This window comes from Pongo abelii, chromosome 1 (assembly GCF_028885655.2).
Source record: "Pongo abelii isolate AG06213 chromosome 1, NHGRI_mPonAbe1-v2.0_pri, whole genome shotgun sequence".
NCBI classification, from domain to species: domain Eukaryota; kingdom Metazoa; phylum Chordata; class Mammalia; order Primates; family Hominidae; genus Pongo; species Pongo abelii.
Window position 1 is genome coordinate 218,532,800 of NC_071985.2, and position 18,450 is coordinate 218,551,249.

Consider the following 18,450-nt stretch of genomic DNA (forward strand, 5'->3'; position numbering starts at 1 on the left):
CACTTGTAGAAGTGAGTGTGAGGCTCATGCAGGGAAAAGTGCTTAGATCTCAGGTCAGTTTTCCCTCGACTGTGGCTTCGTCACAGCTGCACTGTCCTTCCTTCCCCTCCCCTCCCCCACTCCCTCCCCTCCCCTCCACCTCTTCCTCCCCTCCCCTTCCCCTCTTCCCTCCCCTCCCCCACTCCCTCCTCTCCCCTCCACTCCCCCTCTCCCCCTCCCTCCCCCTCACATCCCCTCCCCCCATCCCCTCTGCTTTCCTCCCCTCCCCCTCCCTCCTTTCCCCTCCCCCTCCCTCCTCTCCCCTCCCCCTCCCTCCCATCCCCTCCGCCCTCCCCCTCCCTTCCCTCCCCTCCCCTCCTCCATCCTTCCTTCCTTCCTTCCTCCCTTCCCTTTTTTTGAGACACAGTTTCACTCTGCCTTCCAGGCTGGAGTGCAGTGACGCAATCTCGGCTCACTGCAACCTCCACCTCACTGATTCAAGTGATTCTCGTGCCTCAGCCTCCCCAGTAGCTGGAATTACAGCACTGCGCCACCACACCTGGCTAAATTTTGCATTTTTAGTAGAGACGGGGTTTCACTATGTTGGCTAGGCTGGTCCTGAACTGCTGACCTCAAGTGATCTGCCCACCTTGGCCTTCCAAAGTGCTGGGTTACAGGCATGAGCCACCGTGCCCGGCCCCCTTGCTTTGTCTGTGCCGGGTGCAGTGGGGGCACTTTACCTGTGTTGGCCTCAGGTACTCATCACAAAATGAGGAACTTCCATTTTGCTGGTGAAGAGATCAAAGCTCAGATGGGAAGCCTTTCTCCCACCCTCCGTGCTTGCAGACATAACAAGCGCTGTCCTTCTGTAACTCCACACCGGAATATGCAGCATGGTTTTTCCTAGGAGCTAAATGGTCCTTGTCAGGGGCTTTAGAATAAGAAATAAGTCCACGAATCCTCAGAAGGGCTTTTCATGTACTGCCTTTTAGAGCCTGTGGTTCAGTTGATCCACGCATTTCCAGCGATACAGCCGCGTCCCATTTTCAGTATCTCAGGACACTTGTGGATTGATTTCGGCTTTGCCATCTCATGCTTGTCCATGCGGAAGTGAGTCATTTCAGGACATGTGGCTTCAAATGACAGAAGCCCACTCCAACTTGCTTAAGGAAAGATAGGCATTATTGAAAGCAGACTGGCACGTTGTGTATATCTGAAGGTCACAGTGTGTGGCCAGGCTCCCCAACCAGGAACTGCAAAGCAGCAAATCTGTCTTTTTCTGTGGAGGGCTGTTTCCTCCGTGCCCTTCTGCTTCCTCCATCTCTTCCTGCAGGACTGGCTTTCTCTGTACCTGTGGCTACCCTGCAGCTTTCAAATGTATTGCACCCAGTTCAACTAGTCAGTCCCGAATGACCACACAAAGGTGACTGTCACCCAAGGCCACAGGACCTGCTTTGGGAAGCACTGCCCAAGCACAAATCTTGCATGTGAATGGCAGGCTTTAGCTTCACTGCTGTATCCTGGAGCCTAGAGCAGTACCTGGCAGCTAACAGGCACTGAGTAAGCATTCGTGGAAATGGATGGGTCCAGCTGGTTCAGCTGCACTCCCCAGGCAGTGGTCTACACTGCAGACACAGTCATGCTCCAGTCTTGTGCCTTAAGCACCTGCTCGTGGCTCCCCTTCATTGGAACTGCAACCAGTCAGAGGAAAGGAAAAATCAAAATCGAGGTTAGGTGGAGTACCAACTGTGGGCCCAGTGCTGTGGACAATGGAAAGGCCATTCTGTCCTCAAGGATTTCAGTTAAATTCAAGATCAAAGCGGGCCGGGCACAGTGGTTTATGCCTGTAATCCCAGCACTTTGAGAGGCCAAGTCGGGTGGATCACTTGAAGTCAGGAGTTCGAGACCATCCTGACCAACATGGTGAGACACCTTCTCTACTAAGAATACAAAATTAGCTGGGTGTGGTAGCACACACCTGTAATCCCAGCTACTTGGGAGGCTGAGGCAGGAGAATCGCTTGGGAGGCTGAGGCAGGAGGCGGAGGTTGCAGTGAGCCAAGATTGGGCCATTGCACTCCAGCCTGGGCAACAAGAGCGAAACTCTGTCTCAAAAAAGAAAATAAAGAGAAGATCAAAGCTAAAGAAGGAAATTGACCGGGGGACACCATCTCTCAGTACAGTTGGGCTTCCCAAAGACCAAGGACCAGAAAGTCACCAGGAGGCAGCAGTCTCTGAGGCTCATTTTTCGTGGCTGCGTATTTGAGCAGTTAGCTCCATTCTCTCTCTGCAGAGTAGCTTCTCCTGCCTCACGTGTCTGTGACCCACCCCGACGGCCCCCAAACAGTCACCTAACCCCTGAGACCACATCACTCAGAACTGACGTCTCCATCCCAAGCCGGGCTCCTGGGAAAGACTTGCCTAGCCAAACTCAGCTTCTGATTGGTTCTGCCTGGGTATCTCGGATACATACCTCAGATCCAATCAGCTGTGACCTGAAAGCATGGATGTCACATGATCCCAACAAGCTGCTGAGATCTGTCCTTTTGAGTAGGGTGGGAGTGTTGAGTGGGACTTTAAAAAACTGGCATTCATTCAGATTTCTTCTTGCTGCTCTTTCATAGCCCTGGGGCCACATGGGTTGCTACTTGCATTTCCCCCATGTTTGTGCTCTTATGTTTACTTTAGGGACAAAAACATGATTGGGAGGAAAGAAAAGAACTAGAGTCTTCTGGTTCTTGCCTTCTTAGCTTCTCCCTTTTTTCCCCCCCTTCACTTCCCTCCCCTCCCCTCCCCTCCCTTCCCTTCCTTTTCCTTCTCCTCCCTTCCCCTTCCTTCCTTCCTTCCCTTCCTTCCCTTCCTTTCTTTCCTTTCCTTCTTCCCTTCCCTCCCTTCTCCCTTCCCTTCCCTTCCTTTCCTTCTCTCCCTCCCTTCCTTCCCCCTTCTATTTATCTTCCTTCCTCCTTTCTATCCTTCTTCCTTTTTCTTCCTTTCTTATTTTCTTTTCAAGTCCAAAGAGAAAGAGAGAGTCCTGAGGATGATAATGATAGCTCTGAACCAATAAACAAACAGAGCAAATCTGCTTTGGGGAATTTTGAGTGAAGGTGGCCTCCTGCTTTGACAGGTGGTTTTAACTCAGTACTGCAGAGAACTTCCTTGCCTCAAGGCACTATTTAGGACTCCAAACCTGTGGTTAAGGTTTCCAGCTAACATTCTTTCTGCTCATTTTAGAAAGAGGTGAGCCTATGCTTTATATTGTGTATACCACATATCCATTATAATCCTCTGAATAATATGAATAATTTTCTACTTGATCATTTCCACACATACAAGCAGGGGTCCTAAATGCTATTTCCGTTGCACTCCTCTCTGTGGGAAGAGTCATGAAGTGTTGAGGCCAAAGGGGGGCTGATCTCTAGTGAGTTGAAGATGGAGCTCTGTATCGGTTTCCTATGAACTCTCTAAGAAATTATTACAGACTTGGTGACCAGTAACAACAGAGACTTGTTCTCTCACAGTTCTGGAGGCCAGAAGCCCAAAATCATATTAACTGGCCTGAAATCAAGGTGTAAGCAGGGGACTGCATCCTTCAGGGGCTCTAGGGGAGAGTCCATCCCTTGCTTCTTCCTGATTCCAGTGTCTGCCGGCCTTCCTGGACTTGTAGATTCATCACTCCCATCTCTGCCTCTGGGATCACATTGCCTCCTCCTCTTCTGTATATACTCTCCCCCTCTTTTGCTTGTGAGGACATTTGTGGTTGGCATTAAGGGCCCACCTGGCAAACCCAGGACAATCCCATCATCTTCAATCCTTAATCACATCTGCAAAAACTTTACCATACAAGGTAATATTCACTGGTTCCAGGGATTAGGGTCTCATACCTTTGGGGACCACCAATCAGCCCACCCAAGCCTCACAACTCCTTCTCCCCCATGGAGGGTCTAGACTAGAGAGACACCCCAAAAGGTGTCTACCAGAAGCCAGATTGAGAGCTCTTCCAGAGAGTCATTTCTCGTCTCATCTGGGTCCTTGCTCTTCTCTTCTATTCTCCTCCCATTTATCCTCTGGTTCAGAAGCAGCACAGAAAGTTAACAGGAAAGCAAGCCCAGCCCAGAGACATGAGACACAAAGAGCCATGGGCCAGCTCAGGAGTGGGCCGGGGAACGGACCAGGCCTCTGGGTGTCTGTCCCATGCCACAAAGCCAATACCAACATCTCCTCTTTTAATAATGCATCGCATAAGGAAAGTGAAAGTTTCGAACTTTAGTCACTGCTGCCAATCTTGAGATAAGAAGGTGACTTGGTGCCTGTCATCCCTTCCCTGTCCACCGGAGCTTGTTAGGAAAACATCTGGGCCTGGGAATTACTCTTCCAACCAGGTTGACACAGACTCCTCGGCAGGCTGGCTCCATGCCCACCAATAGCAGGAAGGCTTCCTTTGGACTTGGGTCTGTTTTCCCAGACACTCACTCCACGGTCAAGATCCTGACCCCAGAGGTCTCCATTCCCCTCCTATGTCCCCTCTTCAACAGTGTGTGATCCCCTGGGCATTTCTTATTCATTGCACTGCTTTTCTGGGCTGCACAGACTCACTTTCCCCCTCCAGGGTCACATGGTCACCCACCCCCCACACTTACATAGCTTGTCAGTTCTGGGGGCAGAGGAGAAGCTGCACTGAGCTCCCTCCTGGGCCAGTTCTCAGCAGAGGGAGATACGAAGGATGCCTAGACAGGTAGAAAACTGCTGTTCAAACAACCAGAACTTTCTTTTGGGCACATGGGTTGACAGGGACAACCTCCGAACTTGAGAAGTGCAAGTCTTCATTCAAAGTCTGGAAAAGCTCTTTACACTGAGCTGTATGGGGGGTGTGTAAGAACTCAGGCCTTGGAGCTAGGCAACCTGGGCTCAAACCCCAGCTCTACCGCTTACTAGCAGTGTGACACAGGGCACTTACATTAACCTAAAGCCTCTGTGAGCTGACCTACAGAATGGCATTATTACCAGACTTGGGTCCAGACAAAATGGGGTGATGTGTGAAATGCTTAGCACAACACTGGGCATAACTATTCAGTACATATTAGCTATTATTATTGCCATTTTCCCCTAAGAAAGTCAGTATCGGAAGAGCTGCTAAAGTAACTCAGCACCCAAATGTACTACATATAAAATATTTTATTACAAAAAGCTCCATTGCATGGCATTTCAAAAAGAACAACATTTCCTACAGTTTTTTCTTTTTTTTGGCTGTTACACAGAAGAGACTAGTTAAGTGTACCATTTAAGACTATTATGCGTCACATGCCAAAGTTCATCAGGCCTTAAGCCCTCAAAGAACAACAGCATCAGGGGCTCTGTGAGAGCCGCCACCCGAGCCTCACCGCTTAGTTCATAAAACAGCCCTGTGTCCTTTCTACAAAGCCAGGTGGTATTTCCTACCCACAGTTCAGGACTCCAGCGTAGACAGCAAACATGAAACTTGTTTCCTTTTTGAAACAAAACAGTCTTAATAGAAGCAAAACAAACAACCACAATCTAAACCAGCCGCCAGGAACCCCTCCCTAGCTGGAAAGGAGAATGTGTCGCCAGCGATTTGGAGTGAAGAGGATGGGAAGATGCCTGCGCCACACCTTTGAATGTGGTCCACAGATTCACCAGCTCCAAGGCAGCATCTCTTTCCAAAGCACCTGCAGCAGGAGGCTGTGTGGGGCAACAAAGTCACTCCTGATACACAGAATCGCCCCCTGCCATCCAAATGGCTCCATGCACAGCTGGCCCCTCTGCTTCTCAACCGTGGCTCATGTGGCTTTGTTAGAGTCTTGGGGGTGAAAGGTGTGAGAGACAGGAGGGAGCGTGGCTCAAGTGGGGCCATTCAGTCGGGCGGCCGGGTGTCGGGGGCCTTCTCCTGGACTTCATCATACTGCGGTGGAGGAGTCAAAGGCTCTATCGAGGGAGGAGGGACGTTTTTGTCCGGGAGGTTGATCCTAAAGTCTTTGAGGTGAAGCTTTTCAGATTTAATCCTTCGAACTTTCAGCGGTTTCAGTCGTTTGGCCAACTTAGAGTTCTGCCTATCAGGGGGGTTCCCAGGGCTGGCCTCCATGTCAGCCCTGGTGGATGTGGGGGTGGCCTCATCAAGCCCTGTCAGTGACTCATAGGACGGGAGAGAGATGCTCAACCTCGGGTTCTGCTCCTCTCCCCTTGCTTCTGAGTAGTTTGTGTTCATCACTTCCTCGTAGCTGGGAACATAGTACCTTGAGGCAGCCTCCTCATCTTCCTCTTCTTCCTCCTGGCTGCAAGAAGACACACAGACAGGGAGAGTGTTAGCCTGCGCTCAAGTCAATCAAAATCCCAAAGAGATGGGCTCCAAAGAGTCCACACACAGCAGCCTTGTAAATAACAAATGGGTCTTAGAGGCAATAAAAGTGAACACTTCAAGTGTTTACTATGAGCTGGGCTCCCTTCTAAGTATTTTAGCAAATATGAACCAATTTCAGATTCCTAACAACACTATGAGTTAAGTACTAGTCATGCAGGACAGGTGAGTCCCCAATTTGGGGCTTAGCCTGGGAGGGTTCTTGGCTTCATCCAGGAAGGAATTCAAGGGTGAGCCAGTGGTGTTAGACCACAATTCTTTATTGAAGGGTACTGCTTCTTGTGGAGCAGGGCTAACTCATAGGCAGTACACCCAGAGTCGGCCACATAGGGGCTCTTGGAAATTGTATTTATACCCACTTTTAGTCACATGCAAATTAAGAGGTGGGTTAATGCAAATTGAGTGGCAAGCTATTTAGAACTTCCTAGGAAAGGTAACTTCTGGGTCGTTACCATGGAACGGGATGGTAACTGCCAGGTCGTTGTCATGACAATCGTAAACTGTCATGGCACTGGTGAGAGTGTCCCATGCTGATGAGCAATGAGGGCAGCCAGGGATCACCCTCATTCCCGTTTGCTGGCTTTGGCTAGTGTTTTTTTAAACCTTATCTCATCTGGACCACATCCTGTTTTGGTCACAGGGTTATGATCAGAAAACAAGTCATGCCTGTTTTCTATCTCACTGTTATTATAATACCCAATTTATAGATGGACTGAGATACATCAAGATTAAGTGACTTGGTCAGACCTTCAGGAAATGGGAGGGCAGGAAGTGAACACTGTACTCTCAACTACTCCACCATGTTATCTGGGTGCATAGAACTCCATTGAATAGGTATGTCATTTAACTCAGTAGGTGGTTTTTTAGGTTGTTTCTAAGTTTTTGTTATCCTAAACAACGATCTGATAAATATACTGGTACAAACTCCTTTGCACCTGTGGGACTGTCTCCCAGGGAGAAACTCTTATAAATAGGATCAATACACAAATCTTCAGTACTGCCCCTTATGGTGAAACTCTTAAGAAAGTTTCTATCAGTCAACATTTTATCAGCAATCCATCTTCCCTACAACTCTCCAACAGTAGGGGCTGTCTATCTTGATCAATGTGATAGGCAAAAAAAAGAAAAGACATCTTTTTGCTTGCATTTCACGACTAATGAAGCTGAACATCTACTGGTTGAACATCTATGGAATATTCATAACCTTTTGTCTGTTTCCTATTGGTATATTCATCTTACATATTCATTTCTAAGAGCTCTTTTTATAATAGGGATATCAACTATTATCATATGTTCCCCAATGTATCACTTATCTTTTAAATTTGTTGGTGGCATTTTTGCTCAAATGGAAAATTGCTTCCCACCCATTTCAAATTAAAGCATACACAGAGCATGCTGGGGTGAAGGGACAAGCAAATGTGCTGGCCACCCCAGGCCCTGTTCAGTGACCCTGGGCAGGTCAAAATGCTGGTTCACTTAAGAGTAATGGCCTCCAGCTCCATCCAAGCTGCTGCAAAAGACAGTTTTTTTTGTTGTTTTTTTTTTGAGACAGAGTCTCACTGTGTCACCCAGGCTGGAGTGCAGTGGCGCTATCTCAGCTCACTCACTGCAATCTCCACTCCCCCGGGTTCAAGCAATTCTCATGCCTCAGCCTCCCGAGTAGCTGGGACTACAGGCTTGTGCCACCACGCCCAGCTAATTTTTGTATTCTTAGTGGAGACGGGGTTTCACCATGTTGGCCAGGCTGGTCTCAAACTCCTGACCTCAAGTGATCCACCCACCTCGGCCTCCCAAAGTTCTGGGATTACAGGAGTGAGCCACTGCACCTGGCCCAAAAGACAGTATTTTGTTCCTTTTTATGGCTGAATAGTACTCCATGGTGTAAAAATCTATTGTAATAAAATAAAATAAAAAAAATCTTGGTTTACCTGTAATCCATTTGTACCATGCTATTTGGGAAGCTCTGGCAGAAAAGTCTAAAGTTATTTTTAAAATGATAAACTGTTTTGACAGAGCCTTCGTGGGCGAACATGGGACAATAAAGCCTTGTAGATGACAGTCTCTTCACCAAGGAAAGGTGTGAACATGTGCATGCATGCGTGCGTGCCCATCCCCGATCCGGTGAGGGAAGGCGACAGTCAGGCCTCACCTGTCTTCCTCCTGGGCGTGAGGCCCAGCGCCTGTCGGGTGCTGGACATGGGCCAGGTCCTCGCCCTGCCGCTGCTTCCTCTTGTCCCTGATACTCAGGCAGATGGAAAGCAGCAGCAGCATCACCCCGGCCCCGACCAGCACGTAGGCCACAGAGAAGGTCTTGCTCTTGAGGATGCCGCCACCCACCTCGGTCTTGTTGCTGCCCTGAGCTGTTGGCTTCTCGGCCGCGCTGAAGCCGGGTACCAGGTTCCACATGGCCATGATCACCCCAAGGACCAGCATGCCAAGGCCGATGGCGGTCAGCGCATAGTGCGAGCCGTTGGCCTTGGACTGGGCCATCACGCCAGTGGGACGAGGGCGAGGCCCAGTTCCAAGAAAGAAAATAAATATATAAAAAGCAGCAGTCACAACAAAAACCCCTTAAATGCGCTCCACAAAATCTCTCGCCCCACACTAGAAAAATATCAGCTGAACTCCTGCGGGATGGTTCCCAGCAATCGCGAGGCCTCCCGTGTGGATGGCTGCGGCAGAAGGGCCTGGAAGGAAAGCAGAAAGAGCAGAGAGGACGATCAGTTCCGATTCCAGACGCTTTGTGAACGTGGCAGCTCTGCTCTTGAAGGAGTTAAGCAGCAGCACCGAGCACGCCGGCTCTGGCTGGGCCTCGCCTTTGATGCATTCCAGATGTCTTACGTGCTCAGGCTCCTTGTGCGAGGCTGCAAGAAGGCACCCCGCTACTCCCTGAAAAGGAAAAGCCAGACCTTCCCCTGCAGGAGGCCAGAAAGGTCGGAGCTCAGGTCATTAAAACATTGTGTGGAATTCAATGAAGTGCAATAAATTCTCAGCTCTTGCTGGAGGCTTCTAGGAGAGTGAGCGATGGGATGAACGGGCCACAATCGATGGTTGTAACCGACTCACCTGGGGGACAGGGCCTCAGCCAATGGTATGACCAGGCCAAACAGCCTACTGTCACCTGTTCACCACCCTCAATGGCTCCCTATTTCCTGCAGGAGAAAATCCAGCTTCTTAGAATGATGCTGCTCATGCTGGCCTTAGCCTGGCTCCTGCCTCTCCTACTGCATCTCTTAGCCTGCCTTTCTTGGCACTACCCACCCCCAACCACCCTCCAGAACATTTCTCTGGTCACCCATAGCTCAGATGCCCCTTTCATGTGCTCCCCAAAGCCTCCAGCAACCACTGTGGTGAATCTCTCTCTTCCCATGACCACATCATCATCATCTCTAAGCCTGGCACACAGCAGGGACTCAAAAAATGTTTGCAGAGTTCACGCCTGTAATCCCAGCACTTGGGGAGGCCGAGGCGGATGGATCATGAGGTCAAGAGATCGAGACCATCCTGGCCAACATGGTAAAACCCTGTCTCTATTAAAAATACAAAAAAAAAAAAAAAAAAAAAAGGCTGGGTGCTGTGGCACGTCCCAGTAATCCCAGCTACTTGGGAGGCTGAGGCAGGAGAATTGCTTGAACCTGGGAGGTGGAGGTTGCAGTGAGCCAAGATTGCGCCACTGCACTCCAGCCTGGGTGACAGAGCAAGACTCCGTCTCCAAAAAAAAAATGTTTGCAGAGTCAATGTTGGATGAAATGAATAGAGGCCATATGAAGTCACCCAGCAAGACAAGCTTCTCTGAAACCACATCGAGTTCTCCCTTTGTTAAAGGGGACAGAGGCCTGCACATTCTTCCCCTTAGCTCCTGTTCCCAGCTGGACAAAATAAACCTTCTTTCCACAAAGCAGCTCAGAGACCCTGCGCTAAAGGGAGCAGCCAGCGGTCCTAGGATTCCACAGCATTTGTTGGTTGAGAGCGAGCCAGAGAAGCAGTCACTTAAGGCTTTAGTTTAGAACATTTTCAAGGACTAAGGAGGAGGAGCAAGCAATGCCCCTTGCTAAACCGTTCCCCCATACGTTATTCCTGTGACAGGAACTTTTGCAAAACAGTAAAATTTACAAGATGTTTAGCTGGGCAAGGACCTGTTTTCAATTCTGCATTCTTTCCAGTCTCTCCAAAAGGATGGCTGACCAGGCTGCTTGAAATCTGATGCTGCGAAGATATTTTCTTGTGAAACCATGAGTTTATCTGAAATTGGCCACTTTGTTAAAAGATACTCTAAAAATATTTGGAACAACATCCTTTATCAGCTTGAAGTCTGTTCCTTCTTTTTTTCACTCAACAAATATTTCTTGTGCATCTCACTACCTGCTAAGCAGCGTGTTAGGCACTGGAGAAACAACAGTGAGCAAGTTAAGGATTAGTAGTTTCTAGGCCAGCAGGAAAATGATCTATAGGGAATACCAATAAAGTAAGAAGGAAGTACAGGAACTGTGGGATTAGACAGCAGGGTGTCCTAGCTTAGGGCTGTGGGACATACAGAAAGTCTATGTGGGAGAGGATTCCCACTAGCCTAATTGGGCCTGAACCCTGAATGCACGGCACTGTGTGTGTGCACGTGTGTGAACGCACTGGCTCTGCTCTTGAAGGAGTTAAGAAGCAGCACCAAGGCACACTGGTGCATGAACACGTGTGCATACATGTTTATGCACACGAGCACATGTGCATACGTGCGAGCACGTATGTACATATGCATGCATATGTATGGAATATGAACAGGTAGGATGGGCGTGCGTGTGGCGTGCAGGGCGTTGAAAAGGGATCCCACTGCAGACAGCTGCGGTAGGACCAGATGGGACCATACACAAGGATATTTATTTCTTACAGTATCACTCATGGCCGGCAAAAGGAAGGATGGGGGCTCTGGCAGCCTTAGGAATGCACCGGTTCTACCAAATGGATCTGAGACAAGGTCAGACTCGGAGGGTGGAGAAGTACACAGCCAGGGGCTTGTGCAGGAAGCAGGAGTGATGAAAATACCACGTTCTGAGCACCTGCTAAGTGCCTGACAGGCGGGCCTTGTAGCTGGGATGCTGAGAGTGTGGTTAGCAGACTAGTGATTTGAGCCGCTTTAACCCCCTCACTGCCTGCCCTCATTCATTCTCCATTCCAGCTTTGCCTTATGCTGCACGAGAGAAAGACAGGCTCCAGATATGAGTCATGGGCAGAGATAAAAATGTCGGGATTAATACATTCTTTTTGTCTGATAAACTGTCAATGATTAAAAACAGGTGATAATACTCAGTGTGGGGAAAGGTGTTGGGATGGCAATTTCGTGGCATTTTTTTAGATGACAAGTTTTGGCGTTTATAGAACCAAAGTTTCAAAAATGTTTATACCCTTTGGCTCTGTAATTCCAACTTCTTTTAATTATGTACAGAGATATTCATCACAGCTTTATAGTGGTGAGAAGCTAGAAATTACTTCAATAGCCAATAATCCAGATCAGGGTAATAAATTATGGTTCATGCACTGAACGAAATTATGGTCTCAAAGCAGCTAATATATTTTTAAATCAAACAACAAGGTTAAAACAACAGTATGTTCAGCGTGATTCTAATTTTTAAAAAATTCTCCATACACAGATGAATGTATGGGAAAAAGCCTGGATGATTGTACTTACATTGAAATGAAAGAGACAATGTATTTTTATATATACACACGTATGTAAAAATCCCGGGGTGGGGGGGGTCACCTTTCAGACTTGTACCAATGATTGCTTCTGGGGACAAAGGAAACTCGGAAAGTGTACCCTTTACTTTCTATTTCTCTCTTTTGAATTTTCACAATCTGATTGTATCACTGCAAGGTAGCATAGCTGAGTGGTTAAGAGTGAGCTTGGGACCCAGGCTTCCTGGGCTCAGATCCTCACTCTATTCCTTCCCAGCTGTGTGACCCCGGGCAAGTTACTTAACCTCTCTGTGCTTCAGTCTCCACAACTGTAAAAGGGAGACAAAAACTCTCTAGTACCTACCTCATAGGGGAGTTATGATAAATAAATAATATACATAAAGCACCGAGAACAGTCTGTGACCAGCATAACAGTAAGTTCTCAGACAAAAAAAAATTGTTATTTAATGTTAATTAAAGCTTGTATTCTCAGTGGGGTAAGATCACCCACAAGGGGCAAAAATTGTTTCTTGGGGACGGGGTGAAAAACATCTTGGATATTACAATGGTTTGTGGCCCTCCACACGGCCACAGAATATAAATAGATACACAGGGCATCCTTAGCATTAAATTTTCAAGTATTCTAAAAAGAATGTCTAAAAAGACTTCTCAGGGAGGGCAACGTGGGGGAAAAGGTTGAGAAACACTGTTGAGTGTATCATACTAAGTTTCACAACACTCGGATTATATATTATGATGTTTATAGTCATTTTCTCTGTGTGATGGGATTAACCATGATTTTCATTTTCTTTTTCTTACAGGGAGAATAAGAATTAGAAAACGGATATATCTATGTGTTGCTTTCATAAAACAGTTTTGGTTTTTTGGGTTTGTGGCAGGGCTATGTGTGCAACGGTGGCATAAACTTGTTCTTCAAGTTCAGCCCTCTCTTTGGGGACTGTGATCTTGATGGGTCTATGGGGTCTGTAGAAACCCAGCTCCCAGCGGGGCATCTGGTCAGCTGTTTGTCCTGTTCCTGGCTTGTTGACCCTGGACAGCACCCGAACTATATTTAGCATGGTGTTCTTTTCCTTTTAAAAATATGGAAAGAAGCTAATTTTATGCTTAGAGGATTTGGACCACACAGCTTCCAATATGTCCCTAAAACACAGTAGGTGTGGTGGGCAGTCTGGGGTCCTGGCTTGGCCAAACTCAACCTCTAGACCCTGGGATTGGCCCCATCACTGCTCATGTCTGAGGAGGCCCTAAGGGAGACATGAATGATTCTATATCTGAGTTTTTAAAGAAAAATTATGAACCAGTTAGAGAGGTACCTACCTGTTGTTATTCGAGGAGACTCAGGGCAGGCCAGAAGGCAACTCTTCATGCTAGAGTCTTGAGTTAAAGATCCACCTATAAAAAAACCACAGAGATGCAGCTTTCTAAGCAAGCTGTGAGCGTTGCAATTGGAGTTACATGTAGGGGAGCCATGTGTTTTCTTTGTTTTTTGGGGGGAAAAGGGCAGGGGTCAGGGTAGGTATCTATGCAAGACAAGTGGTACCAAAAGAAGCCAGAATTCTGTACAAAAAATATGAGTTGCAGAAGGATGACAACATGGTAGCTAACATTTATCAAACTCTTTCATAGTATTATCCATCTTAGACATGTGCTCCAGAGAATATCAGAGGAAACACTCTCAGGTCATCTTATAAGGAATGTATATACCTTGACACCAAAACTAGAAAAGGACAAGGCAGGAGAGGAAAATGACAGGCCAGTCTGACCCACCAGCCTAAACAAAAATCAGCAAATGGAATCAATGCTTCCCTCCTTCCCTCCCCATCTCCCTCCCTTCCTCCCTTCCTCCGTTCCTTCCTGAGTCTTACTCTTTTGCCCAGGCTGGAATGCAGTGGTGTGATCTCAGCTGACTGCAACCTCTGCCTCCTGGATTCACGCAATTCTCCTGCCTTAGCTTCCCAAGTAGCTGGGACTACAGGTGCACACCCCCACACCTGGCTAATTTTTGTATTTTTAGTAGAGACAGGGTTTCACCATGTTGGCCATGCTGGTCTTGAACTCCTGACCTCAGGAGATCCTCTTGCCTTGGCCTCCCAAAGTGCTGGGATTACAGAAGGGAGCACCCAGCCCAACCATATTTTTTAAAAAGATAACACTTCATAATCAAGTTGGGTTTATCCCAAGAATGCAGGGTTTGATTCAACATTAGAAATTGGTCCCAGGAGAAAGGATAAACCACAACATTGTCACTCTGTGGAGTATTACGTGCGCAGCAGTGAAGGTGAGTAAACTGCAGCCGCGTGCACCAGTGAGGATGATCCTGACAAACATAATGTTGAACAGAAAAGCAAACTGCAGAAGAATACACACTGCAGAAGTCCACTTAAATGAAGTTCAAAACCAGGCAAAACCAAACAATATGTTGCTCTATTTTTGTAGTATTAGGAAGAAATGCAAAGACTATAAACTAAAATTCAGGACAAATTCAGGCTACCTTCTGGCCAGGCACAGTAGCTCACACCTGTAATGCCAGCACTTTGGGAGCCCAAGGTGGGAGGATCACTTGAGCTCAGGAGTTCGAGACTAGCCTGGGCACTATAGTGAGACCTGTCTCTACAATAATAATAATAATAATAATAATAATAATAATAATTAGCCCAGTGTGTGGCTCACACCTGTAGTCCCAGCTACTTGGGAGGTTGAGGTGGGAGGATCTGCTTGAGCCTAGGAGGTAAATGCTGCAGTGAGCCTTGAGCGCACCACTGCACTATAGCCTGGGTGACAGAATGAGACCCTGTCTCAACAAACAGACAAACACACACACACACACACACACACACACACACACACACACACACACACTACCTCCTGGAGAAATGAAGAGTGAAGAATGGTACTGGGGAGGCAAACAGTGAAGGGTACATGAACATTTTATTATACTATTCCTTACAATTCACATATATCTTATATATACTCTTTTGAATGACTGAAATAGTTTGTAACAAGAATGTCCAAAAGCCCATCAATATGTTTTCATTACTCTTAGCATAAAATCCAAACTCCTTGGCCATGACCCTCAAGCCCCACCAGCCTGGATGAGGCTCCTGTCTTGCTGTCACAGCTCGTATCTCCTGCTCACCAGCCCTCAGTTGTTTCCTTTCTGCTCCTCAGTGGCACCAACTACTTCCTACCACAGGGCCTTGGCACTTGCTATGCCTACTGCTTGAAAACACCCTTCCACCTGTCTCTTGTCTGGCTACTTATTTATTTCTGTATTTAAAATTTTTTAAAAAATTATTTTTGGAGACAGGGTCTTTCTTTGTCACCCATAGCTCACTGCAGCCTCGAACTCCTGGGCTCAAGTGATCCTCCTGCCTCAGCCTCCCAAGTACCTGGGATTACAGGTGCACACCATCACACCCAGCTAATGTTTTAATTTTTAATCTTTTTGTAGAGATGGGGTCTTGCTGTGTTGCCCAGGCTGGTCTTGAATTCCTGGCCTCAAGCGATCCTCCTGCTTCGGCCTTACCAAAGTGCTGGGATTGCAGGCATGAGCCACAATGCCTGCCTATCTAGCTACTTTTTAGTAGAGACCTCTGTCTCTCAGCTCAAATGCCACCTCCTCAGTGAGCACCTCTCTGACCACCCAATGGAAATGCCTCCTCCCTCACACAGCTACACTTGGGTCCCCTGCTGAGTTCCTTGCCTTTCCTTCCCATGGGTGATGATAACGCATAGCAGTCAGTAGTAATCTCATTTTGCTTTCTTGTTGGCTCCCTGTCTCCCCCACTGGAGTATGAACTCTCTGAAACACGGTTCTTGTCTGTCTTGTCCATTGCCTGCTCCAGGCCCCAGCACCGCATGCCAGGAACTTAACAGGTACTTAGTAGATATTTATAGAACAAACAAATGAATATCCGGCAAGTTTAAAAGTTTAACCAAGTTTCATATCAATGAGGGGAAATTCCCAGTCCAAGCCTGAAGGGGAGAGGATTAATAAAAGCTAACTTGCAGGAAGATCCAGATACCCAAATCTTGTATCCGTATGCAAATAATTTGCCGGCAACATGAGAAAAATATGCAGAATAAATGTGATTTCCGTTGTGACCTGAAAAAGTGACTGTATCAGTATTCCCTGGTGGGGCTGGAGGTTTCAGCGGTTGCCTGGCCTTTGCAGGTGGAAGTCAGCAGGGAACATGGAAGCCTTTAGCCTCACTGCTCCACGCTGGGCAGAGGCTCTTTCCACTCCTGTGCACACCCTTGGCCAACCAGAGCCAGCAGGGAGGGGCTGTGCAGTGGGTGTGGAGGAGTGGGGGCCCGGGAGGTAGACCCAGCTCCAGACATCAGAATGGCTGAGACCTGAGTGGGGCCATCACAGCCAGGCACATCTGGATTGAGTCTCTGTGAACTTGAACGTGAAGACAACGACTGAAATAAGATGGGACAATAGAAAGCAGTGCTGCCCCGGCTGAAACGGGGTAAAGGGCCCAAGCATTGATGGCTGGGCCTTCCGCTGCCTCTTCTCACTGAATTGCAGAAACTCTCCAGGACACAGTTTAGAAACTGGGAATCGGCTCTAGACCCTCACGTGACCACTGAGTTCTGTGCTGCGGCCCCGGAAGGTGTAGTTGCAGAAGCGCCCAGCCCAGTTGGCTTTAGTGGGAGGAGGTCTTGCCAGTCGGAGGCGGCTGGCAGTGCTACCAACCCCCGTGACAAAGGGGCTCCTTGAGCATTCTCTCGGCACTGACCTCTTCCTGCCAAGCTGCATAATTGGGAAAGGGATCCCCGGTTCCACCGGGCTGTGCTACATTCACATCACAAAGGAGGAATTCAGTGGGGCTCTCTCTGCCAAGTTTCAGCCCACAATCACTTTTGTCACAATTTCCAGTCCCATGCAGTGGGGGTAGGAAGAAAGGTGCTGAGCCCCTGCTCCTGTCCGGCCTGGGAGGGAGTTTCAGGCCACCTCCCCACGGACCAAGGTCAAAGGGTGTCAGGTTCCTGTTTCAACAGAGCACCAGGGATCTTTTAGACCGTGCACTCAGGAAAAACAAAAAGCAATGTGCAAATGAGGCATAGAGGCAGGCAAGTGGGGAGGAGGGCTGCCCAGCTGGAGAGAGCGGATGGGAAAAGAAGAAAGGATGTTAAGTAATACACAAGGCAGGGTAGGAAGAATAATGGTAACAAGAATAGCAGTCTCCGCAGCAGCTATCATGAAATCAGCAGCAGCTGATACTCAGCATGAATCAGGTGCATTCCTAAACTCACCCGATCCTCACCGCCACACTTCAAGGAATGATCCGCCCCACCATCTCGGAGTCTTGGACAAGGTAAGTCATTTGCCCTGGGCCACACAGCCGGTAAGTGGCACAGTCGACTCATAATCAAATCCAGCTGACTGTGAAGTCCACTGTGCCCGCGCTGTGCGGGTTCCCACAAAGCTGAGTCCCTGGGGGCCACTTTCTGGGCAAGGCACCCAGGTTCCCAGAGGTGTTTTAGGACAAAAGTGCGAGGGAGTGACAGGTAAATGTTTCCCTACCTACTCTCCCTCCTTCCCTCCTTCCTTCCTTCTTCCCAGAGGTGTTTCAGGACAAAATTGTGAGGGAGTGACAGGTAAATGTTCCCTTCCCTCCCCTCCCCTCCTCTTCCCTTTCTTCTCTCTCTCTTTTTTTTTTTGACAGGGTCTCACTCTGTCATCCAGGCTGCAGTGGCATGATCATGGTTCACTGTACCTTTGACCTCCCAGGCTTAAGCAATCCTCCCACCTCGGCCCCCGAGGAGCTGGGACTACAGGCACACACCACCATATCCAGCTAATTTTTCTGTCTTTTGTAGAGAAAGGGTCTCGCTCTGTTGCCCAGGCTGGTCTCGATTTCCTGGGCTCAAGCGATCTGCCTGCCTCAGCCTCCCAATGTGCTGGGATTACCAGGCGTGAGCCACTGGACCTGAACATTTTTTAAAAAATGACTTGTTGAAGATTTTGATTTAAACAATTCCCGATCCCCTACTGTATGCCAGGGGCTTTGGGGGATACAGAGATGTATGAGCAGGAAGACAGGCGATTCTTCCTAACAGAAGGGAAGTCAGCATCAGAGAAAGCGTCAACGTGTGTTGAATGCCAATTCTGTGCCAGGCCCTCTGTGGAGCTCTTTATGTGCATCATCATTTAATAGTTATTGGTTCTATTTTATAGATAAGGACACAGGTTCCGAGAGGGAAAGTAATTTATCTAAGATCACACAGTGAGTACAAGGCAGGGGTAGGGTACGCCTGATTCTAAAACCCATGCTTTTAAACACCAAGTAGCACTGCCAAAACGGAGCATGTCCGTAGAGCTTCCAAAAAGAGTGACGGATTCAATTTGAGGAGTGCAGGGAGAAGGAAGATACGCATGCAGCTCTGCAGGACCTTGAGGCCTCTGTG

The 18,450-nt window shown here is 48.1% G+C and overlaps 1 protein-coding gene across 3 annotated transcripts in view; it reads right to left on the reverse strand.

The window, feature by feature from the left end:
- Window positions 1-5,132: 5,132 nt before the first annotated feature.
- TMEM51 (transmembrane protein 51) overlaps window positions 5,133-18,450 on the reverse strand; it is a 67,140-nt gene continuing 53,822 nt past the window's right edge. For 2 of the 3 annotated variants that reach the window (XM_002811455.4, XM_002811454.5), the window contains exons 2-4: window positions 13,351-13,425; window positions 8,498-9,035; window positions 5,133-6,265 (exon numbers count right to left, since the gene is read on the reverse strand). In XM_002811455.4, coding sequence (XP_002811501.3) covers window positions 5,848-6,265; window positions 8,498-8,838 — 759 coding nt within the window. In that variant the 5' untranslated portion in view covers window positions 8,839-9,035; window positions 13,351-13,425 and the 3' untranslated portion in view covers window positions 5,133-5,847. The remainder of the gene's footprint in view (window positions 6,266-8,497; window positions 9,036-13,350; window positions 13,426-18,450) is intronic. The other variant, XM_024237287.2, reaches the window with a different exon arrangement.